This window comes from Cebus imitator, unplaced genomic scaffold (genome assembly GCF_001604975.1).
Source record: "Cebus imitator isolate Cc_AM_T3 unplaced genomic scaffold, Cebus_imitator-1.0 Scaffold13, whole genome shotgun sequence".
NCBI classification, from domain to species: domain Eukaryota; kingdom Metazoa; phylum Chordata; class Mammalia; order Primates; family Cebidae; genus Cebus; species Cebus imitator.
In genome coordinates, this window is record NW_016107328.1 from 11,003,284 (window position 1) to 11,028,207 (window position 24,924).

General features: G+C 43.1%; 1 protein-coding gene across 2 annotated transcripts; it reads left to right on the forward strand.

The window, feature by feature from the left end:
* Window positions 1-311: 311 nt before the first annotated feature.
* On the forward strand, window positions 312-15,532 carry RDH12 (retinol dehydrogenase 12). Of its 2 annotated transcripts, XM_017500924.1 has the most exons (9): window positions 312-388; window positions 3,337-3,425; window positions 5,024-5,303; window positions 7,011-7,129; window positions 7,944-8,099; window positions 8,883-8,987; window positions 9,813-10,022; window positions 11,979-12,168; window positions 14,845-15,532. In XM_017500924.1, exons 3-9 carry the CDS (start codon window positions 5,236-5,238, stop codon window positions 14,945-14,947), a joined length of 951 nt encoding a protein of 316 aa, XP_017356413.1. In that variant the 5' UTR covers window positions 312-388; window positions 3,337-3,425; window positions 5,024-5,235; the 3' UTR covers window positions 14,948-15,532. The 2 variants fall into 2 exon arrangements, with proteins under 2 accessions (XP_017356413.1, XP_017356424.1); XM_017500935.2 differs by lacking the exons at window positions 312-388; window positions 3,337-3,425 and having other exon boundaries at window positions 5,066-5,279.
* The last annotated feature ends 9,392 nt before the right edge of the window (window positions 15,533-24,924 follow it).

Genomic DNA, 24,924 nt, shown 5'->3' on the forward strand with positions numbered 1-24,924 from the left:
GGCATCAGATACTAAGTAAAACCTTTCTATGCTCTAATCCTTTTCAATACGACACACACCAGGGTTATCCTATAGGCCTACATTCTGGAGGGCAGTGATTCCCAAATGGGAGTGATTTTGCCCCATAGTGGACAGTTGGCAATGCCTGGAGACATTTTTGGTTGTCACAAGGGGACAGTAGTGCTCCAGGCATCTTAGTGGGTAGAGACCAGGGACGCTGCTAAACATCCTCCTTTGCACAGAACAGCCCCTCACAGGAAATAATTATCCTGCTCAAAATGTCAATAGGGTGGTGTGGTGGCTCATGCTTGTAATCCCAGCACTTTGGGAGACCAAGGTGGGAGGATCACCTTGAGCCCAAGAGCTCAAGACCAGCCTGGGCAACATAGTGAGACCCTGTCTCTGTTTTTTTGTTTGTTTGTTTGTTTGTTTTTTTAAGGTCAATAGTGCCTGCTGTGAGTTAAGGGTAAGGGCTGTTGATCCATAGGGGGAAAAGTCAATGGAAGTCACATACTAGCAGCAAAATTATTTTCTTTGAGAAAGACGGTGTGTTTATTTTAGCTTTTAAAATAAAGAAAAAGGAACAATAAGTCATTATTATTGGTTAAAACAAATACAAAACATGTGCTTCCGTTTTGGTTTGCTGTTTAGGGTAGGGGCATGGGAAGAGGCAGCAAGTTCTTCGTGGCTGGAAATGGAAATAACGCTCTGGTGCTGTATAGGCTCCTTAGGGAAGTAGAGCAGGGTTTGCAGTGGAAAGGTGGAATCCATGATCTTCTTCCACTTGTCTCATCTGGCTTCCAAAACTTGGCTCATCTGGTGATTTGAAGAATAGTGGAGGGGAGAAAGAGGAAGGGAAGAAGAGAAAGGGCGTTTACAGTTCACCCTCTGGCTCTAGTTTGTAAGAGGCTCCATTCTTAGTAGGGTATCCAGGACAGGAATAACCAGGAGACCAGTACAGTATGAACTGTTAGACGAATAATGATCAAAGGGCAAATCAGCAAGCAGCTTTCCAGCTCTGCTTCATAGCATGTGATTTCCACACATCCCTGCCTCAGTGTCAGCCCTGGGAGGATGGCTGACCTGGGAACCTGACCTGTGATTCACTCGTGGTGAGGCTAGAAGCGAATCTTTCTCAAAGGTGTTGCAAGTGATGAGTGCTTTGTCATTGCTGAATTTCAGGCCCATTTCTGCACTGGTTCCTCTAGTGTTTTCATCTCTTTATCTCTGTGACTTATATCTATGTCTGTCTCAGATTTAAAAACCCTGAAAAGCAAGTATCAGATAGGTCTCTGGGTTTTTTGATGTTGATTACAATGATGAAGTGTGTGATGATTATGGCTTTGCTTATGTGACAAAGCATGTTTAAGAATGTCTCAATACCAGTTTGAGAAATAGCTTTATTGGTGATACTGCAATGAATAAACATGTGAGTTGTTGCAAACTGATAGGGTTTTCGACAGAAATTAAGGCCCTTGGGGCAGAGACAAATTGATAAAAGTTTACTGGAAGCCAAATATGAGAATTTATCCAGTAAGACACACCAACAGTTAGGCGTGTTCCAACATCTGTTACAAGTTGGAATGCTTTTATAAGACAGTTTAGGAGAAGGAAGGAGGACTCCTCATATCAGAGTTATCCTTTTCCATTGGAGGGTACACAACAGAGGTTACAATCATTGCCTATGGATGACAGTGTATAGGCTAAAATGTTTTCTGCACTAGACAGTTAGTAAAAACAAATCAGCAGAACTTTGTAATTTAGAAACAGAAGTGTCCTTTTCAATGTCAGTTTTAATCAGTAAACTGATAATTAATCAATACATAGTTTGAGGAACTCAAGATAGATATTGAGTGGCTCATGATAAGATTCTTTACTCGGAGACAAGATGTAAGCCATCAATCTTAAGACCTTTTCCAGGCAGTTCATTTGGAAGCCTGTGAATTGTGACCTGTAGGTTATCGGGATCTTTTTGCTGAAAACTTTATTTATTTTTTCTTTTCTTTTTTTTTTTAGAGACAGGGTCTTGCCCTGTTGCCCAGGCTGGAGTGTAGTAGCATGATCATGGCCCACTGCAGCCTCACCGTCCTGGGCTCAAGTGATCCTCCTGTCTCAGCCTCCCAAGTAGCTGGGACCACAGGTGAGTGCCACCAGGCCAGCTAATTTTTAGTTTTCTTTTTTGTAGAGTTGGGGATCTCACTATGTTGCTTGGGCTGGTCTTGAACTTCTGGTCTCAGGTGATTCTCCTACCTCCATCTCCCAAAGTGCAAGGATTACAGATGTAAGCCACAGTGCCCAACCAAAATTTAATGTTTATTTGCTTAATTATTTATTTATTCTCTTTCTTATTTATTCTTTTTATACAGCTGTATACTAACTATTACATGGCTTTACTATTGATGGACATTTAGGTTTCCAAACTTTTGCTATTATATACAAAGCTACAATGGTAACCTTATAAATACACAGAAGTGGAATGTTTGGGTGAATGAGTGCATGTACATCTTTACTAGATATTACCATACTTCTCTCTACGGAGGCCGTAACAATGGACTCTCCCACTAGAAATGCGTCAGCATTATTTCTTCACATCCTTGCCAGTGGATAATACTATAATCTTTTTGACCTTTGGCAACCTGATAAGTGAAAAGTAGCTCCCAGTGTAACTTTAGTTTGCATCTCTCCATGAGTGAGGGTGAAGAGCCACTCGTATTTCCTTTTTTGTAAACCGCTATTTCGATTGGGTTGTTATTCTTTTTCTTATTGATTTGTAAGAGTTCTTTATCTAGTAAATCAATTGGTTTCTTGTCTTCAAAGCCTGTTGTGAATATTTCCCCCAGTTTCTCATTTATCTTGCTTTGTATATGATGGTTTTTGTCATGCTTATTTTTTAACTTTTAGTTTTCAGCTTCCTGTCTTACTAGAAAGGTCTTACCACTCTAAAATTATTTTAAAATTTGTCCAGTGGTTCTTCTGAATACTTTAGTGGTTTCATTTTCCATGTTTGTATCTTTGAGCTATTAGAATTTTGGAAGAATCAAGTTTGCTTTTTCCCAGCTGAATACCTAGGTGCTACAATACTTTGTTAATTAATTCATCTGTACTTCCACTGATTTGAAATGACATTTTTATCATATGTAAATCCCTATGTGTATTTGGGTCTATTTCTTGCCTTTCCATTCTGTTCTATTGATTTGTCTCTCTATTCACCTACCTGTATTTAGTAGTATGGTTTAACATTTTGGAACAACTTATCAATGACATGATAGTGGTCTTTGGATTATAATATTTAACATTTGATTTCAGCAAAGTGTTTGTGTATTTTCATAATTCTAGATGCCTTATAGTCCTTCTAATATCTTCTCTTCAGAGGACTACATGCTGTTCTTAAGGACTCTCTGCTTCCTGGACAAGCTTAAGATAAGGTGAGTACCATCTTCATAAATGCAAAGATCTTAGATTTGAGGCAAGGACTATCTGCTGGGAAGAATCTGATCACTCCTTGTTCTGTTGGTCAGGTTCATGGGCTTCCCCAATTACTAGTCTTCCTAGTACTTGGCACAATTCCTAGTGCAGAGAAACACTCAATGTGTGTTGAGAGGATGGATGAATTGACAAATAAGGACATGAACACCTGCCTGCCACAGGAGTCTTCTTTCATGCATGGGTATTCCTGGAGCCTCCTCTGGCTTCACGGGAAGGAAGAGAACTGGGAAATTATTCCTGGGATTCTGCCCAGCTCCTTGCCTGTTCTCCTGTCCAAGACAGGAACACAGAGCAAGGAAGGGCAATGGACCCCGCTTACCCTCCTCCCAAATCACACACATCCAGGCACAATCCTAGCTCACTTCAACCTTGACCTCTGAGCTCTGGTAATCCCCCTACTCAGCCTCCCAAGTAGCTAGGATTACAGGTGCATACCACCACACCCAGCTAATTTTTTGTAGAGACAGGGTCTTACTATGTTGCCTAGGCTGGGTCTTGAACTCCTGGCCTCAAGTGATACCCCATCTTGGGCTCTCTACAAGCATTTTCTTGTATTTCCCCACATCTTCGATAGCATTCAATGGAAAAATCAAAACAGCTAATCATAACAGCTAGGAATCAAAGGATAGGAATCAAAACAGCTAATCATAACAGCTGATTCTTATACACTGTTTAGCATATGCTAGTTTCTGTTTTCCACCAATGTAATAATTAAATACTTAAAACAAGTGGGGATAGAGATATGTATAATCATATATATTATATAGATGTAAAATATATTATATGTATTTGTATATATACAAATATATATGATTATATATGATTTTATTTTATATATGATTATATTATATATTATACATATTATAGTATATCATATATAATATATGATTATATATTATATATGATTTTATATATATATATAATGACGCCCATTGTACAAGTGAGAAAACTGAGTTAACAGAGCAGTTTAGGAACTTGCCCAGGGCCATGGAGCTTTTAAATAGATTCAGTGCTAGAGTCCATGCACTTAAACACTATACCCTTTTCTTGTAATATACGTGTGTGTGTTAACTTCATTGAAGTAGAAAATAAAATGCAGAAAAGTGAACAAATAGAAAGCATATGACTCAGCAGATTTTCACAAAGTGAGCACACCTGTGTAAGGCCCCTGGATGAAAGAGCAGAACACTCTCAACCCTCCAGGGGCTTTAGTCATCTCTCTCCCAGTCACCACCCCCTCCTCCCTAAGGCTAACCGCCCTTCTGACTTCTGTCTCCATTCTTCCGGGAGTTTCCTTCCCATCCTATTTTAATCCACTCGTATTTTAAGCATTATGGGTTTTGTGGCTAAAGTTAGAAATATTCTATATATTCCCTCTTGCAGTAGAGGTGGCAGTGGTTTGGAGAACACATTTCCTAGAGAAGAGGAATAATTGAGAATGGTGGATTTAGGGAGCACTTGCTTTAGTTTCCCCACATTCTCTTCGCCAGTAAGCCTAAGTAAGCTTCTAACCTTGCCTCCGTCCCCTCCCTGCCAGAACTACATCTCCCAGCAGGCTGTGCTCTGACAGCTCTCGGATTTAAATAGGGCTCTGCTCAGAGTCAGGCTGTTGCTGAGCACCCAGGACAGAGAGGAGCTGAGAAGCAGCAGAAGCAGCCAAGAGCTGGAGCCGGACCAGGATCCTGAGCCAGAGCTGGGGTTGAAGCTGGAGCAGCAGCAAAAGCAACAGCAGCTACAGAAGTTGGAAACATGCTGGTTGCCTTGGGACTGCTCACCTCTTTCTTCTCGTTCCTGTACGTGGTAGCTCCATCCATCAGGTTTGTTTTATTTCAGCAACTCAAACAATCGTTTACGAAGACCTGCACTGGAAGCCGGTTGTCAGCTGCCGAAAGAAGAGAAAGGGAAGGAGGCTGACAGAGAGAAAGTCTGGGCAGGAAAAGCATGAAGGAAGAGGGTATTGTGAATACCGTGGTGGAAAACCAGAAGGAAGCATCTGCGGCTCGGTAGAGGTGGGGCTGGGTTCTTGAGCTCTGGGGAGAGGTCTGTTGCCCGAAGAAGGTTGCATGGATGACTCTGTCAAGTAGTTCAACAGACACCTTAGGTGGGAGTCCTTGCTTTTTCATGTTACTCCTTTGGGTGTCTCTGAAGAACTCAGAGACTCTGTCCCTATTCAAGGTGGTCCTGCTGGCTTGTCATGCTATTAAGTATCAGGTAGTTTGGGAAAGAAAGAAACTCTCTTTCCTCTGAGACTACCCTCAATTAATGTCTTGGAATGGCTCTTTCACTGTGAGATTTCTAGGGTGTCAAATAAATGTGTGTTCTGAGTGGAGACTTTTAAAATTTCTTCTTTTTTTATTTTTGCTCTGTCACTCCAGGCTGGAGTGCATTAGTGTGGTCATAGCTCAGTGCAGCCTTGAATGCTTGGGCTCAAGCAACCCTTCTGCCTCAGCCTCCTGAGTAGCTGGGAATACAGGCGTGTGCCACCACACCCAGCTAATTTTTAAATTTTTTTGTGGAGATGGGGGTCTCACTGTGTTGCCCAGGCTGGCTCAAACTCCTGGGCTCAAGCGATCCTCCCATGTTGGCCTCCCAAGATGTTGGGATTACAGGCATGAGCCACTGGGCTCAGCCTAAAAAATTTCTGACGATAAAGGAGGTTAAATGGACCTACCAAGGACAGTGTTATTCTAGGTTCTCCATAGAGACCTGGGTTAAAGTCCCACTTCTGCCACTACTATGTGACTTGAACCTCCTTGAGCCTCAGTTTTCTCTACTGTAATGTGGAAATAATACTGGAGAAGTTGAGGAGGATTAAAATAAATTACCTATGGAAAGTGCCTAGCCTAGTAACTAACAGTCAGATGATGTGCATGAAGTATTAGCTCTGACCCTCTGTGTTCTGTTTTGGTCCCTGTGAAGTCAACTTCATGTCAAAGAGTGCTTCTGCATAGAGGTCTGGAAAAGGGAGGTTTTCTCTCTGTCTGGCCAGAATGAAATCTCTAATACGATGGCAGAAAGTCTCTGAAATGCCCCACGCCCTAACACTGGAGAGGCAGCCTAAGATCAGTACCTGTGTATGCCAGCCCCCAAAGTGCTGTTCATCTGTTACTCATGATGATAGTTACGGAATATTGACTCCACCAATGTTTATCATACCTATGTTTTGAATGTGGGTTAGAGGGGAAAGCTTTTCTCTGGAACCTCTAGAAATAAGAGCCAGATGTATTTATTATCTAACAAGGAAGGTCTCCATTGGCCCTGACTCAAGAGCATTTACTCTGTTTGCCAATATGATTATTTGTGGCTTCTGGGCACATGACCTTCCCACCTACACAGGTGAGCAGGTGACTACCTTGCCCCATGGAAAAATGTTGTCCCATGAAGATTAGCTTTTACGAGTCTCCTGACTGCAACTTAAAGATATCCCTCTTTGAGGCTGTATATCTTTTTTTTTTTTTTTAAATGTATCTTAGTGTGCGCTTGTGAAGGATGGTGGGTGATGCTCTTGTTTCCCTTGCCGATAGGAAGTTCTTTGCTGGTGGAGTGTGTAGAACAAATGTGCAGCTTCCTGGGAAGGTAGTGGTGATCACTGGTGCCAACACGGGCATCGGCAAGGAGACAGCCAGAGAGCTCGCTCGCAGAGGTAAGTGTTTCCCCTTTAGCCTCCAAAGGGCCATGCCTCCCACCCTTCTTTCTACTGCGCCTCTGTCCATATTGCTTTGTGTTTCTTCCTCTGCTTGGGGGCTCTGACTAGAAATTCAAGGAACCGCCGGGCGCGGTGGCTCAAGCCTGTAATCCCAGCACTTTGGGAGGCCGAGGCGGGTGGATCACGAGGTCAAGAGATCGAGACCATCCTGGTCAACATGGTGAAACCCCGTCTCTACTAAAACTACAAAAAATTAGCTGGGCATGGTGGCGCGTGCCTGTAGTCCCAGCTGCTCAGGAGGCTGAGGCAGGAGAATTGCTTGAACCCAGGAGGCGGAGGTTGCGGTGAGCCGAGATCGCGCGCCATTGCACTCCAGCCTGGGTAACAAGAGTGAAACTCCGTCTCCAAAAAAAAAAAAAAAGAAATTCAAGGAACCTGGGATTCAAGTCCAACTGTGACACTAGCTTACACTGTGGCCTTCAATAAACTGCTTCTTCCCTACTCCCTCTCTATTGAATAAAATGAGGAAAACAATGATGTCTGTGTGTAGCCAACTCAATTATTCTAAAAGGAGATACTAAGCGACATTAGATATCAGAATGTAAAACCAGGATTCCCAGCCTGGGGTTAAACTGACAGCAAGAAGACTGCAGAGTACTACTGTGAAAAGCCCAAAGTGGCAACAGGCCACTCCGCCGTTTAGGGGTGGCTGAGAGAATGAATGCTTTGTCCACCAGTCCCAAGCTCACTTACTGTACCTCTTTTGTACCTAGGATCTGAACATACTGCTCTCTTTTTGTCTTGGACCCAGGAGCCCGAGTCTATATTGCCTGCAGAGATGTACTGAAGGGGGAGTCTGCTGCCAGTGAAATCCGAGCAGATACAAAGAACTCCCAGGTGCTGGTGCGGAAATTGGATCTATCCGACACCAAATCTATCCGAGCCTTTGCTGAGGGCTTTCTGGCAGGTGAGGTCCTGATGGGTAGTTAGAAAAGCAGGAAACCAGGTATGGGAGTGGCTGCTCCACTCTGGACCATCTACAGCCCTTACATCAGAACCATCATTTATCCCACTAGACAGGTTCTGCCATAGGAACCAGCAGAACAGGGAATTGGCAAGAGGATGGTGAGTAGACAGACTGGGCAGGATCCTTATCTTCTTTTCGCATCAGCAGTGAGAATGTTGGAGGTGTCAGCTCCCTGTCTGGGCTTGCACCTTGGCATCAAGATGTGGCCACAATGCCACTCTCTTCTTTCATCCTGAGAATCCACCTTCTGTGGCCATAGGCATGAGATGAAGTTGTGCTGCTGACATGTTCTTCTGGATCTTGGAAAAATGACCAGTTTCTTCCAAGGACTATGAAATCCATGAGGGACATCCTGGAACCATGTCTGGCTTGTGTTACCACTGGATTCCTAGTGCCCAGCAGAGTGCACCTGGCCCAGAGTTGGTAGTTAGTACACATTAAGGAACAATGTCCAGGAAGATATGAGTAACTAAAATTACTCATTACAAACCCAATGGCAATGCATATTGGATGTCACTGAGATAGGTGCAAATGGAGGATAGTTATTGACTGCTGAGGCAACACCTTGTCTTAGAAGGAAGGGGCAGAGCAAGTGACTCCAATAAAATTTTACCCCAATAAAGACAACTAATGAACCAAGGCAAGGGGCAATTATGCAGGAGTGTGACAGGCAGCCAAGGGACTCCTCACTAACCACAGGATCTCATTGGTTGTGCCCTATAGAGGAAAAGCAGCTCCATGTTCTGATCAACAATGCGGGAGTGATGATGTGTCCATATTCCAAGACAGCTGATGGCTTTGAAACCCACCTGGGAGTCAACCACCTGGGTAAGTATCTTTGGGTGACTGAAAAATGAGGCACATCTGCTTTCTTTTCTTTAGGAAGATGACCCTGTGTAAATGTGGAGAATGTCCCGGTGCCCTCATAGAGCCTAGGAATTCCAATAGCCTAGACACGTTGACGTGTTGTTCACTGTCCTTCTCCTGATCAGTCTAAAAAAGTGAGATCCTCCTACCCATACCATTAAGAGTCCCCACATTTCAGGAAATACCCCGTAGAGGAATGTCATTCTTGGATGGGAAGTGGCAGTGCAAGGCTTGCCAGGCAGGGCCAGGCCTGGGGACATGCAGGGATCTGGGCTTGACTGAAGGGATCACATCTACCTGAGGGCCAACAAAGCCATTGGCTGGTCCATGGAGGTAGGCCATCCTTGAGAACTTGAGGTATGAGGCAGGCTGGGGTGCGGAGTTCAAGGTGGAGACTTTAGGGAGGAGAGCATGGAACACATTTTCTGATCCTAAGCTAATGTTATTTTCCCTGACTGTTCCATCCTTCTGTCTATACACAAGTGTACCTGGGTCCCTAGTTACGCTATCATGGCCAGAGGGGGAGTTAAAAGCCAGCAGGTGGGTCAAGGGCAGAGGTACAAAGTAATATTGATAAGTATGATTGCCTTACTTGTAGTCTAGCTCTGGCTCTTGCTTTGAGGAGTCCACAAACTCAGACCAAACTGACCGTTAGAGTTACTCATGGCATCAAAATTGGTTCACACCCAGAAGAAAGTGAGCTGACACCGAAGTCTTCTCAGCTCCCACACGCTGAGCCTGGGCTGCCATTCCACCTTCAATCTCCCCTGCTGGCTCTCCTCACAGGCCACTTCCTCCTCACCTACCTGCTCCTGGAGCGGCTAAAGGTGTCTTCCCCTGCACGGGTGGTGAACGTGTCCTCGGTAGCTCATCACGTTGGCAAGATTCGCTTCCATGACCTCCAGAGTGAGAAGCGCTACAGCAGGGGTTTTGCCTATTGCCACAGCAAGCTGGCCAATGTGCTTTTTACTCGTGAGCTGGCCAAGAGACTCCAAGGTAAGTCTGGAGAAAGGGACAGGATTAAAATAGCAAAAACAGTCCTCAGACCAGATTAGAGGTCCACAGAAACTTGTGAAGTCAGGCTGTCACACATGCATGTGTCAGTAATAGCTCCGTGCACTAAGGAGAATTATAAATGGAATAAAAACAGAGTCCTTGCCCATAGAAAGCTTAAAATCAAATAGGGGTTAAGAACCTTATGAAGTTACCTTACGTTTATGTCACATCTTACCTTTTATCTCATTTGATTTTCGCAATAGCTTTTTGCAACAGGCAGAGGCTTTTTGTTTGTTTGTTTTGTTTTGTTTGAGACTCAGTTTCACTCTTGTCGCCCAGGCTGGAATGCAGTCGTGCGATCTTGGCTCACTGCAACCTCTGCCTCTTGGGTTCAAGCGATTCTCCTGCCTCAGCCTCCTGAGTAGCTTGGATTACTGGCACATGACACCACACCTGGCTAATTTTAGTAGAGATGGGCTTTCACTATGTTGTCCAGGTTGGTCTCAAACTCCTGACCTCAGGTGATCTGGCAGCAGAGGCCTTTTGTAACAGGTATTATTACTACTAGTTTATAGAGAAGAACTGAGGTCCAAGGAAATGGCCTGCTAAAGAGAACAGGTGGGGGCGTCAGAACTGGAATGTAGGTGCTTGGCTTTAAAGCCTAGGGTGCTTCCATCTGGGTGTCGTTTGCTGAGGTCCACACTGTAATCTGAGCTACAGAGCTGCCACTGCCTGGACTTAGGGAGTTAGGGCTGGATTTCAGACCCCTGGGCCCAAGTTCTTGCTCTACCACATGCTAGCCCCATGTGGATGTGGATGAGTCCCTTTAACCTCCCCTGACTTCATCTTCTCAGCTGTAAAGTCAGGTCAGTCCGGTTCATATTCCTTAATGATTCTGTGCTCCCCTGGAGCACTGGGTGAGCTGGTGGCTCTGACATCTGTGGATCTAGGGGACCCTTTGTTACAGTGGATAAATCAGAGTTTGGGAACATTGCCAAGGTAGTAGAAGACGGTCATCATAAAAAAAAATTATGACAATAATTGAGAGGTTTATGTGTGCCATGCACTACACATCTTAATTCATTTAATACTTGCAACATTCCTGTGAGGTGGGTGCTGTCATTTTCCTCCACTCTACAGATGAAAAGACAGGCACTGGTAGATTAAGAAATTTGCCCAAGGAAGGTTCCTAGCTAAGCCAGGATTTAAATGCAGGCAGTCCAGGTCTAGATTCCATGTTCTTAACTTTACATTAGAGTTCAGACCTTGGGCCTGCAGCTTGCCAGGTATAACCTTAGGCAATTTACTTAAACCTTCTGTGACTTAGTTTCCTTAGCTGTTAATGGGCATCATAATATTCTACTTCACAAGCCTCTTTAAGAATTAAATGAGATAATACATTTAAAACATGTTACACAGCCCTTGCACATAATAGGTACTGAAAAATAGTGATGGCACCAGGGATATCTTAGGGGGTGTGTTAATCCCCCATAATCTGCATCACTATCCTTCAATCTATACCTCATAAAATGTGCTTGCCAGGCAAATGCAGCTCAAAATAAGGTCCTACCCACCACCTTCCCATCAGATTGCTATCCTTAAACTCCTACTGTAGAAATGGTAAAGATACCACTGTCAATAATTGATACTACTCTCTACATGTTGCCATTTTTATCAGTAGTACTAAAGCCACAGTATAACAATGACATTGAAATAGAAGGACATTGAACCAGGCATTCCTTTTGGAACATAGAAGCCTGAGAAGGCTATAGATCTTTCTGAAAGAGATCAATTCATTCCTGTTCAAATTGCACCTGGCCAGGAGTGGTACCTGCTGAATCCTGGGGTGACGTTTCCTGAGTCCCTCCTTCTCACTTGCGTATTTTGCTGCAGGAGATAAGCGTTTTCCTGGGCTCAGAGTATGTCCCTGGTCTCACTGTGCCCTCTTTGTCCTAGGCACAGGGGTCACCACCTATGCAGTGCACCCAGGCGTCGTCCGCTCTGAGCTGGTCCGGCACTCCTCCCTGCTTTGCCTGCTCTGGCGGCTCTTCTCCCCCTTTGTTAAGACGGCGCGAGAAGGGGCACAGACCAGCCTGCACTGCGCCCTGGCTGAGGGCCTGGAGCCCCTGAGTGGCAAGTACTTCAGGTATGTGAAGGCAGAGTGGGTTCTCTCCACCACCTGGTCGTGTGCGCATGGGAGGAGCAGGACTTGCTGGGCTGTGCATCCTGAGCAGCTGAGTTTGTGCCTGATGATGCAGTCCAGGTTTGGGTTGGGCCTGCCCAACAGCATGCTGTTGCTTTGTTAAGGAAGTTTACAGCACAAACTTATGTGTTGGAAAGAGTTGCTTTTCTTGCTCTATTTTATACCCATGTGCCACTTTTCCATGTAAACTTTGCAGCTTTCTGAAAGCTTTTAAAGAAGACTGTTGCTGTTGGTTATGCCGTGGAGAGAATGAATTAGCCCAAAGTTCACTCTTGTCACCCAGGCTGGAGGGCAATGCACAACCTCTGCCTCCTGAGTTCAAGCAATTCTCCTGCCTCAGTCTCCCGAGTGGCTGGGATTACAGGCACCCGCTACCGTGCCTGGCTAATTTTTGTATTTTTAGTTGAAATGGGGTTTCTCCATGTTGGCCAAGCTGGTCTTGAACTCCTGACCTCAATTGATCCACCTGCCTCGGCCTCCCAAAGTAGTGGGATTACAGGTGTGAGCCACTGCACCCAGCCTCCATCATATTTCTACTGGACAGTTGCTATGCTAGAGTCTGAGTGTTTAACATTGCTGTCTTAAATATGTGATAAAATATTATACAGTCATTAGATATCATATGTTCATATAATATGTAATTAATAGAAAAATGTTGGTGATATAATGTTGTAAAGAAAAACTGGAATATAAAACTATATGGTTATTTATACATAGAGAACAGTCTGGGGAGATACCCAACCACTGGACAGTAGTGGTTACTTCCAGGGAGTTTTAGGGAGAGCCAAGCAGAGTGTGAAGGAGGATTTTTATCTTTTTATTCTAGGGTTTTTTTATTATTATTTAAAAATTTTGCCAGGTACGGTAGCTCATGCCTGTAATCCCAGCATTTTGGGAGGCTGAGGCAGGTGGATCACTTAAGGTTAAGAGTTAGAGACCAGCCTGGCCAGCATGGTGAAACCCCATCTCTACTAAAAATACAAAAAATTAGCTGGGCATGGTGGTGGGAGCCTGTAATCCCAGCCACTCAGGAGGCTGAGGCAGGAAAATCACTTGAACCTGGGAGGCAGAGGCTGCAGTGAGCCGAGATTGCGCCACTGCACTCCAGCCTGGGCCTGGGCAACAGAGCAAGACTCCATCTCAAAAAAATAAATAAATAAAAATAAGGCTGGGTGTGGTGACTTATGCCTGTTATCTCAGCACTTTGGGAGGCCAAGGCAGGAGGATGGCTTGAGCTCAGGAATTCTAGACCAGCCTGGGCAACAAAGTGAAACCTCCATCTCTACAACCATCTCTACTAAAAAAAAAAAAAAAAAAGTTAGCCCAGCATTGTGGTGCATGCCTGTAGTCCCAGCTACTCAGCAGGCTGAGGTGGGAGGATAGCTTAAACCTGGGAGGCCAAGACTGCAGTGAGCCATGAAAATGCCACTGCACTCCAGCCTGGGTGACAAAGTGAGATCCTATCTAAAAAAAAAAAGTCATATTCTCCTCAAACTAGATACAGTATGATCCCAGTTTTATATAAGAGAGAAAAAGAGATTATATCTCTATTTATATAGAAACAAAGCAAGAAAGACTGTACAGAAAGCAACTAAATGATAGGCTTTGCTTTTCTTTCTTTCTTTCTTTTTTTTTTTTTTTGGAAATGGAATTTTGATCTTGTTGCCCAGGCTGGAGTACAGTGGCACGATCTCTGCTCACTGCAACCTTTGCCTCCCGGGTTCAAGCCATATGTCCTGCCTTAGCCTCCCAAGTAGCTGGGATTACAGCTGCCTGCCACCATGCCTGTCTATTTGTTTGTTTGTATTTTTAGTAGAGATGGGTTTTTGCCATGTTGGCCAGGCTGGTTTCAAACTCCTGACCTCAGGTGATCCCCCCGCCTCAGCCTCCCAAAGTGCTGGGATCACAGGCATGAGCCACTGCGCAACGCCATGATAAGGTTTTCTTCTTTTATCAGTATTTCATTTTCCAAAGGTCATACAGGACTTTTTTAATTAGAAAAAAGGAACATTAAGAAGAAAACCGTGATGAGAACTGTGTTCTCCTCCCATTCCCTATCCCTGTAGTCCTAAGGCCTCCTGCTCATTCCAAAGCAAATATGGAGGGTGTGGTCTGGGGTTCATGGTATGCAAGTGGGTCTACCAATAGAATTCAAGGGGTCTGTGAACTTGGATGGGGAAAATAACTTCATCTTTAATTTAATCTCCAACTTAGATTTGGCATATTCTTCAATTATGAATGTAGGCACTGAACTGCAGTAGTAGTAGTGAAACCTGTGACTTTGTCACCAACAGGATTATAAATATTTTCATATCACATTGCAGTTGTTGCAGATATCCTAGAATGTCACTTCCGCTCACCACTAACTTCAAAATCCTTTGATTATTAGACCTGGTACTAGATCTTGTTATGGAAGACATTAATAAACAAACCTGCATATTACTATAACACAAATTTGTTTTAAAAATATTTTTAGAATGCATTTTATATAATTAGTTTCTTTGAGTCTAGCATACATTGGATTTTATACATTTAGAAACATTCTGAGAAAGGGACCATAAAGATTTCCAGACTGCTAATTCTCATTCCTGGAATTTACCCCCTTTCTCTGTCCTCCAGTGACTGCAAGAGGACCTGGGTGTCTCCAAGGGCCCGAAATAACAAGACAGCTGAGCGCCTATGGAATGTCAGCTGTGAGCTTCTAGGAATCCAGTGGGAGTAACTGGTGGAAGAGCTGCAGCTTTATCAGGCCCAATCTGCTCCATAATGAATGGGGATCAAGGAGAAGGCCAACCCTAAAGGATTGTCCTCTTGGCCGGCTGGTGCTGCAACTCCTGCCTGCTCTGATCCTCTTCATCCTTCTGGGAATGTTTGCCCACCCCACACTCTTGTGAGGTTGGCTCATGGCATGAGATGTGCACACCTACAGAGCATTCTTCTTTAAGAGCTGGAGAGTTAGCAACCCTCTGGGGGCAGCAGGACTGGGCAGATCCCAGGCTAGGCATGGAGGTGACAAAAGAGCCTGAGAAATGGGGTCAATTGCCTCATCAGCACCAGCTGCTCAGCTGAGGCAAGACGACCATCATCACTGCATATTTCCACGGGCTGTACACTCCAACTCTTGACTGACCTCTTTCCTTTTAAAAATATGTGCTACCACCCTGGAGTCTGGACCGACAGACAAATATCCTGGCTATTCTTTTCTCTCACTTGAACCTTCCCATTTCAATCATGCAGATGGTTTGTTTTTTGTAGAGTTCATTTTACCTTTAAATTTTTAGAGAAAATAAAGACTGTATTCATCTTATTGCCTTATATATTTTCTCAGGGCATCAAGGGAAAGAAATGGAACAAAGCAGGGAAACCAGCCTGCTAGTTTAGACAGTAGCATTTCACCCCACCCAGACAGCCATACCTTCTTAGAATATCACATCTAGGGGCAAAATAAGGTGGTCCAGTTGAGCAGTTTGTCAATTTTCTTTCAGTGCTAACATTTTATTATCTAAAATAGAAGAGTGGCTTCAATTACAGAGATGCTGAGCTCCACCACAGATTAGGCCAGATGTAGGACTTCATCTGGAAAACCAAGCCATGATAATCCCTTGCCCTAAATTCATAGCTTCTCCCACTTCTGGCCTCTCTGCTCTCCTTTGCTGTGGCCCAGGTGACCTGCTTCTTTCCTCAGGGGCTGACGGTCACCATGAAGAGGCAGAGAGATGTGCCTAATCTTTCAAATGATTGACCAAAGAAGTCATGCTTATTGGCTCCATTTTTAAGGCATCCAAAGGGCATCTGGTGACAAAAGTGTTCTTTTCTTCAATAGCAAGTGGACTTTTAAAAGGCCTTTATTATGGAAATTCTCAAGTAGACAAATGTAGAGCAAATAGTATAAGGAATCCTCATATACTCATCATCCAGTGTCAACATTAACATTTTATCAATCTTGTTTCTCCATGACATTTTTTTTGAGGGGTTGGGCATGGGATATTTTAAAGCCCATTGCAGGTTTTGTATTATTCACTCATAAATACTTTAGTATGTGTTTCTAATAAGAACCTTTGCTTTTTACAAAACTACAATACCATTATCACTCCTAACAACATTAATAATTCCTGAATATCATTTAATACTTGGAGTTCACGTTTCCCCATTTGTCTAACAAATCAGGGAAAGAGAATGGTCCTTCTGAAAGTAGAGGAAGCTTTTCTTTTCATAAGCCATAGCAAATCTCCTCATGGCTCATTAGCATGAACTGAATCCTGGGCTCCCTTCTGAACCAATTACTGAGGCTGGGGATGGGCTATGGTAATTGGCTTAAGTAACTCACTACCCCTACCTAGAGCTGGGGTCCATCCCTCTCATCTCACCCAGTGGGGAAGAACATAGCTAATCTAAAGCACTTTTAGTAATTAGGATTAGAATCCCTCACAAGAATCCTCTGGGATAGGTTTTGTTAACTTTATTTTACAGATGAGGACAATGAGGCACAGAGAAATTAAATAGCTTCCCAAAGTTCACACACCTGCTAAGCCGTAGATTAGAGCTAGGTAGCCTGACTCCAGAACCTGCACTCTTAACCGCCATTCCCTACTGCTTCCCATGGTGGAGGATGTGGCAAATCCCCCACAAGGAAAAATCCAAGACCATGAATAGGCCAAGGGAGGGAATCATATTAGGGAAGCAACCATATATGTTTACTACTGGGACCTATGACCTGTGCCTTATACATCGTTGGGTCCACTGGAAAGCTTGGCAAAGAATAACAGTAAGATGGAGGCGGGGAAAGCAAGGAAAAGGTGATGCAAGGGTGGGAGACAGAGCACGCAGGGTATTGATGATGCTGATCCTGGATATCTTCTTTGGGCTGAACAAACAGAAAACTAGGAGCACGGAATATGAAAGGCAAGTGTGCCGGGCTGCTCTCTGTACAGCAAACAAACCTTGGGTGTGAGAGCAAGGATTCACACATGTGGGCCAGGCACTCATGCCAGATGTAAGAGATTATGGTTGTAAGCAGTGATGCAAGGGGCAGGCCTGGGGTGAGGGCCTTTATGCATATCAGACGGTGTTGGCTGTAGGCAGAAGAAACCAAGCCGTGTATGGGCTGCAAGGAGTTGGCTCCAGCTGCCACATCTGGGGCATCACGCTGGTATTGGTATCGGTGGCATAGGGTTCTTGAGCAAACCTGCTCACAAGGCTAAGTTCCTCTACTTCCATACATTCAAATATAGCCATTTTTATTTCACTGGAATCTTCTATAAGGCATCTTTTTTTCTTAGACAACAAAATAGCACATTCAAAAGAGTGTTCCTTAATATAGATGGAATCCTCATATTATTTGTGTTTGGAATCTTTTGAGCTATTCTATTTTGTAAACTTTTCAAGTTTGCCACACTGTGATTGGCTTAATGAAGGCCATCGTCTTCCTGATTGTGTCAAATATTTGAAAGCTGAACATTTGAAAAACCTCTTTGGGCCAGGTGTGGTGGCTCACACCTGTAATTCCAGCACTTTGGGAGGCTGAGGCGGGTGGATCACAAGGTCAGGAGTTTGAGACCAGTCTGGCCAACATAGTGAAACCCTATCTCTACTAAAAATACAAAAAATTAGCTGGGCGTGGTGGCATGCACCTGTAATCCCAGCTACTCGGGAAGCTGAGGCAGGAGAATTGCTTGAACCCAGGAGGCAGAGGTTGTAGTGAGCCGAGGTCGCACCACTGCACTCCAGCCGGGGCAACAGTGCAAGGCTTGGTCCTAAATAAAATAAAATAAAATAAAAACCTCTTTGGATATTTTCCAAGATACTCAGTGACCTTAGGGCCAATTGCTGAGGGTGGGGTACTGGTAGCCTAAATCTGGGCTACAGGAACTGGGGATTAGCAAGGGAACAGGCCTAGGCCTAGAACTTGGGGCAAAGACAGCAGCTGGAATGTAGGATCCTCAGGGTGTGTAGCCGCTGGGAGGAATCCGACGGAGTTAGGCAGACAGACAAAAGCAGTTTCAGTGAGAATCTGGCACCCAAGAGGAAAGGATTTTGCTCCCCTGTGACTTATTGGCCTTAGAAAATTTGAGTGCTGACATAGAAACTCTTCCCCTGAGTTTTAGGAAAGGGGTGCTATTCTCTGCGTTATCCCCATCTTCTTCCTTCCTGAAGGAGGCTCCGCTTGCAGCACACGTCATTTCCTGCCATCCTCAGCAAGTGTCACATCTCAGCCAGCTCACAATGATCCAGGGGTGGGGTGGATACTCCTAACCACAATGCTGTACTGCGTCTCATTTAAAGACATATTGTTAAATATTTGGCTAGAGAAAACACTTTAAATGTGAAAGTTTCCATCATATCCCAAATCATTAGATGCACTTACACCCAACAGCAAGTGACACCAAATATCGGGAAGCTGAGCAGCAAAGAATGCAAAAGATAACAGCTGTAGGTATGGGTATTGATTAGACATGTTGTTGGCATTTTCAGAATGTTAAACCATAGTTGTTCCCCTTGTTCAGATTCCAGACTTCATCATTTCTCATGGTGTTCAGGTGCTCCCACGAGACACAGCCTCCCTCAGCACTATACATCTCACCTCTCTGTAGTGTCTCACCTAACTCTAAAAGGACTGTCTAGTCTGCTCGGCCTGGGCAAGGAGCATGTACCAGCCTTAGCCTCTCATCATGTTTCCAGAAAAGACGTGCCCCAGACTTTGCTTAACATCTGAGCAAGTGAAAGGCCTTGGCTCTGCACAAACAATGCTGGGGGATTGGTGGCTGAGACACCGCTCGACCTTCCCCCCTGCAACCATCGGGGCTGTTTTTCTGCTTTTGACTTGTGCTTGCATATGGATATGGCTTCCTGCCTTGGCAGAGTGCCCATTAAGATATAGGAAACAAGATCCTGAATGAGAAGAGCTCAGGGATTTCAGTTGTCCCAGACTTCCCTCCGCAGTGCTTCTCTATCTGCCCCAGTTCCACTCTGCCTTCACTATTCCTGGCTTCTCTTAACCTCTGACACCCTTAGCTAATCTAGCCCAGGGTGGAAAATCTTTTTCCTTTGGCTCGATTGAGACTGTTCTGAATTTCCTAAAAATAACACTTCAATGGGAAACTATAGGAAAAGGAAATCAAAGAGACATATGAAACTCAAGAAGCAAACAGTTTCAGAGCACAAATTTCTTAGGTGGTGACTAGCTGTCACAAATTATCTTGGTTGGCACTTGGCCCTCATCCAACTCAACTCTGTATACAATGTCGCCTTGCAGTCCAAGCCCAGTAGGATATACTTTGTGTATTTGGCCTCTTTTAGCTATAAAATGGATGCTCACATTGAGCAAGCTTACATCCCAAACCATGGAATATTTTTGCTTATAAGCTCAAGGAAGTATAGAAACTGTAAAGTGGGAATGGGCAGAGATGTATCTCAGAAATAACTAGAATTCAAGCACCAAGCAACACCAGACTTCTCTCCCTCTACCATTAAAGAGTTCCTGCAGCTATTTCCTATTTGTAGAATTTAAAAAATTCCAGGTTTGGCTTGAGTCAAATGTTCACTGTGAAGCAGTCAACTGTAGTTGGGTATTGGATATTGAAATGCCTCTTCTACAACTATCATTTCTATTAATTACATATTATATGAAAATATGATATTTAATGATATTAATGACTGTATAATATTTTATAATATATTTAAGGCAGCAATGTTAAACACTCAGACGCTGTCCAATAGAAATACGATGGGAAGGCTGGGTGCGGTGGCTCATGCCTGTAATCCCAGGACTTTGGGAGGCCAAGGTGGGTGGATCACCTAAGGTCAGGTAGAAGAGGCATTTCAAATCAGTCAGAAAAACATGGACATTATAAGTGGTGCTGAACAAATAACTATCCAAATGAGGCATAAAGTTAAATTCTTTGCCTCACACCATTCTTACAAATGAGTACCATGTGGATTAAAAGGCAAAAAAAAAAAAAGTGAAAGTATTAGAAAAAAATATAGAAGAATATCTTTATGCCTTTGGAAGAGGAATAGCATTTTTAAGACATGAAAAGCAAAAAGCATATGGGAAAAGAGGAATACATCTAAAAATCATACCACAAATAAAGTTCAAAGTCAAGTGATATTGGTGAACATAGTTGAAATGGTTTTAGGTTAGGTATCCTAGAAAATGGACTTTGAGATACAGACATTTGCACACAACAAATTTATTAGGAGGACTCTTAGGATTGTTATCTACAGTGGAGTGAGAGAAGTGGAACAGGGCAGAGGGTGAAGTTGGACTGTGATGCAGTCACAACAAATGATTAGGTGATCCTGTCCCTCAGGGAGCTCTGGAGCTGAGCTGTCTTGAATTGAGGAAAGGATGTTGGTCTTTAAACACCTACAGTGACCAGTCGCTGGGTGTGGGCAGCTTCCAGAGGGGGCATGACCTGGGTGAGGGAAAAATCTAGAGAAAAACTCAGCTGAGAGTTGGAAGCTGTGTACGTTTCCAGCATCTGAGAGAATGAGTGCTTTATTTTATTTCTTTTTCTTTTCTTTCTTTCTTTCCTTCTTTTTTTTTTTTTTTTTNTTTTTTGGTAGAGACAGGTTATCTCTCTGTTGCCCAGGCTGGCCTTGAATTCTCGGGCTCAAGCAATCTTCCTGTCTTGGCCTCTCAAATTGCTGGAATTATAAACATGAGCCACTATGCCTGGCTGTGTGCTTCATTTATAGCAGTGTGAGAATGGACTAATACACTCCCTTTAAAAAAGGAAGTAGGTCAGGAAGACATCTGCCTTGGACTAGCAGTGATAGTAAATTTTAAAAAGTTAAAAAAAGTTAAAAGTAGGTTAAAAAGGATAGTATATCAGCAACATAATATGATTGTATCAGTAGGAAATGGACTTAACAAGGACAGTTTATTATGTTGTGTCTTCCTGACCTACTTTCATCACCCCCAATTTCCTCATCTGCCAAGTGAATATTTGACATGTTTCATTACATTTTGCTCCCCCAAGGTCTGTCATCTTCCACTGATTTCTGAATGTGACAGATATCCATCGGGATAACTGACCTAATATCCTAGCACAGAGAATCCTAATAGTCCTGGTACACCCTCACAGGTGTTTATCCAGGTTTTTAACTGTATATACAGTCTATTTTTTCTACGTATGGATATATAATCTATATTAGCCAAAACAATCAGCTGAGAAAATCACAGGACGTGAGGTACAACTTGCTCTGTTAGAAGGAGATTAATTGCTGTAGCAAACAATGCTGACTTACAGTGGCACAATATAACAAAATTGTATTGCTTGCTCATGTCACATCTCTATGCGGGGATCGGGGTAGGAGGATTGTTCTATTCCCCATAACCAAAAAAAAAAAAAATCAATGGTTCCACCATCCTCCAGGGCCTCAGTGTTCTCTATTGGAGTCCCTGTATCCAGCTGTCAGATGATGCAAAAGAGAGCACCCAGCTATATCCAGCTATTCCATTTCTGGGCTAAAGATGTTCAGATGAGAAATACCCATAAAATTTGTTTTTCCTGTTTTCATTGTGATAAAATCACTATGTTGTTATATCATCTAATAATTTATGTTCCAATGACAGCAGTTACTTAAAGGATTAAACCAATATAATTGTTTTGAAAGTATACACAATTTAATATATTCTCATAAAAATGGAAATCAAATAATGCAAAAATAAAAATTATTTAAAAAATATTTTAGGTTATTTTTCTTTTAAAATATTTAAATTATCTATTAAAATTAAAAGACAAATTATAATTTTGAGTCTTAACATTTTAAATCCAAATTGTTTAAATAAAGCTAAATATTTTTATTTTTATTTTTATTTATTTATTTTTTTTGAGACGGAGTTTCACTCATGTTACCCAGGCTGGAGTGCAATGGCGCGATCTCAGCTCACCGCAACCTCCGCCTCCCGGGTTCAGGCAATTCTCCTGCCTCAGCCTCCTGAGTAGCTGGGATTACAGGCACGCACCACCATGCCCAGCTAATTTTTAGTATTTTTAGTAGAGACGGGGTTTCACCATGTTGAACAGGATGGTCTTGATCTCTTGACCTCATGATCCACCCGCCTCGGCCTCCCAAAGTGCTGGGATTACAGGCTTGAGCCACCATGCCCGGCCAAATATTTTTATTTTTAAAAATTTAATTCTATGACTCATAAAATAAAACAATTCACAATTCTGAAGTTAATTGTTCATTTAGTTGCTAATGTAAACAATGGATATCATACTTCATGCATGTTTCCTTTATACCTACATGCCTACCAATTTAAAAGTAGTACGGGCTGGGTGCAGTGACTCATGCCTGTAATTCCAGCACTTTAGGAGGCCAAGGTGGTGGATCACAAGGTCAGGAGTTCAAGACCAGTCTGGCCAAGATGTTAAAACCTTGTCTCCACTAAAAATACAAAAATTGGCCAGGTGTGGTGGCAAGCACCTGTAATCCCAGCTACTCAGGAGGCTGAAGCAGGAGTATCTCTTGAACCTAGGGGGCGGAGGTTGCAGTGAACCAAGATCCCACCACTGCCCACCAATCTGGGTGACAGAGTGAGACTCCGTATCCAAAAGAAAAAAAAAGTAATATGAATTGTTTAATATTGCAAATTTTTTTAGACTCCATAAACAAGTGTTGCAACACATTGGAATATGAAGGGCAAGTATATAGACCCTCCGACCACTGAAAATGATACCCCTTTTAATGCAAGTATTTATTACACTAATGCGAGGGAAGAATTTGACAAATTAATGAATTCATCTTTTCTCTTCCCTAACTGCTTCCTTTATTCAAATCCTCCCTAAACTCAGAAACAGAAGCACAATCTGCACACCTTCAAAGCCTTTGGATGCAGTTCATAAGGGCTTCCCTCGGGCCTAAACAGTGTTAATCTTGACAGCAAATGTCTAGGGTATCAGGTTGTGTTATGTCAGCATTGAGTACCAGAGCCTCATGTATTTGTAAATACATTTATTATTTTCTTGTGCATTCTGGTGAAATATAAGGCTTTTAAAGTGGCTGGCCAAGGGAAGGAGCCCTTCTTACCTGGGTCTAAGGGCAATACTATTTATGTAGTTCATATTCATGTAGTCTGACATATCCACTGGGGGCCCAACCCTGGGAATTCCCAGAGAAGTGGGCCCTCTGATGTGCCAGATAGAAATATGGTAGACACCAGACCCTAACTAGCATCTAGCAGCATAGAGGTTCAATGTCAATCTGGCATAAAATATTGAGTGTTTATTGAACATATGAGAACTCTGCCATATAAAGTATCTGAGAAAGTATGATTAAACAGTAAATAACTCACGTCAAATAACAACAAGGTACCGAAGGAAGACCAAGTGAATAGTATGATAACTGTGATATGCATGGGTTGCCCAGAGCACTACTATTTGAAAATGTGATGCATATTCACTCAGACTCAGTTCTCTGCCCTTCTCCTCATCACTGACCTTCTCTTCTACACTTCTTCAGTCCTCAATTCCCACAACAAAGACTACACCTGGACATCTTGTCATCACATGAACTTCCTGCTCTCCAGATAACTTTTCACATCCCACTCTAGCCACAACCTCTGACTCCTCCAACTTTCTTCCTTGCTGATTCACTTGCCCCATTATCACCTGTCTAGTGAAGGCCAAGCACACATGGAACAGTTCATCTCTCTGATTTCTACATACCAAGAGTACAGCTGGAGAAAATCACTCAGTCTCACAGATTGGAGCTACCATGAATCACTGATCACTAACATCACCTGAAGTTTCCATTAGGCTAAATGAAAAAAGCCAGACACAAAAGGACAAGTATGGTACAATTCCACCTGCTGGCGGTACCTACAGTAGTCAAATTCACAGACAACAAGTACAGTAGAGGTTACCAGGGACTGTGAGGAAGGGTACATGGGGGAATTATTGTTCAGTGTGTGCAGTTTCAGCTGGAGGATGAAAAAGTTCTGCAGATGGAAGGTGGTGGTTGCACAACAATGCAAATGTACTTAATGCCACGGAAGTGTACACTAAACAATGGTTAAAATGGTACATTTTATGTATGTATGTTTTAGCACAATAAAAAATATCAAGTCTTTCAAGGATCCTAGGCTCTGTATGTGCTTAGATTCTCCATACCTCAGTATTATAGAGAAGTCCTTTGATTCATCTAGAATTATTAGTTGTTCATATGGAGTTGGTAGAAGGTGCAACTCAAGGATGAATGTTTGAGATGAAAAGACTTCTACAACTGTCAGAGGAGGACGTGACAAGGACCTGAACGACAGTGATAAAGTAGAAGGGACATGTTCTTCTAGCTGGGGAGGTAGGATGATAGGATGACTTTCTACTGGACATAGCTTGAGGCATGGCAGGTACTTGAATGTTTTTCAATGCGGAGGCGGGGGAACAGTCCAGCACGGAGGTTCCTTTCTTTCTTTCTTCCTTTCTTTTTTCTTCTTTTCTTTCTGTCTTCCTTTTTCTTTTCTTTCTCTTTGTCGGTTTCTTTTTCTTTCTTTCCTTCCTTCCTTTCTTCTTTCCCTCCCTCCCTCCCCTTTTCTTTCCTTTTTTCCTTTTCTTTCCCTCCCTCTCTTGCTTCCTTTCTCCTTTTTTCTTTTCTGTATTTCTTTTTTCTTTCTTTTCCTTCCTTTCTCTTTTTTTCTTTTTTCTTTCTTGCTTTCTTTTCCTTCCTTTCCTTTCTCTCTCTCTCTTTCTTTCT

Excerpts from the sequence above, each read along its gene's own strand:
- RDH12 (XM_017500924.1), top strand. The coding sequence starts at position 5,236 with ATGCTGGTTGCCTTGGGACTGCTCACCTCTTTCTTCTCGTTCCTGTAC. Across the intron at positions 5,304-7,010 it reads GTGGTAGCTCCATCCATCAG|GAAGTTCTTTGCTGGTGGAG; the intron begins GTTTGTTTTATT and ends CCTTGCCGATAG. Across the intron at positions 8,100-8,882 it reads TGCTGAGGGCTTTCTGGCAG|AGGAAAAGCAGCTCCATGTT; the intron begins GTGAGGTCCTGA and ends TGTGCCCTATAG.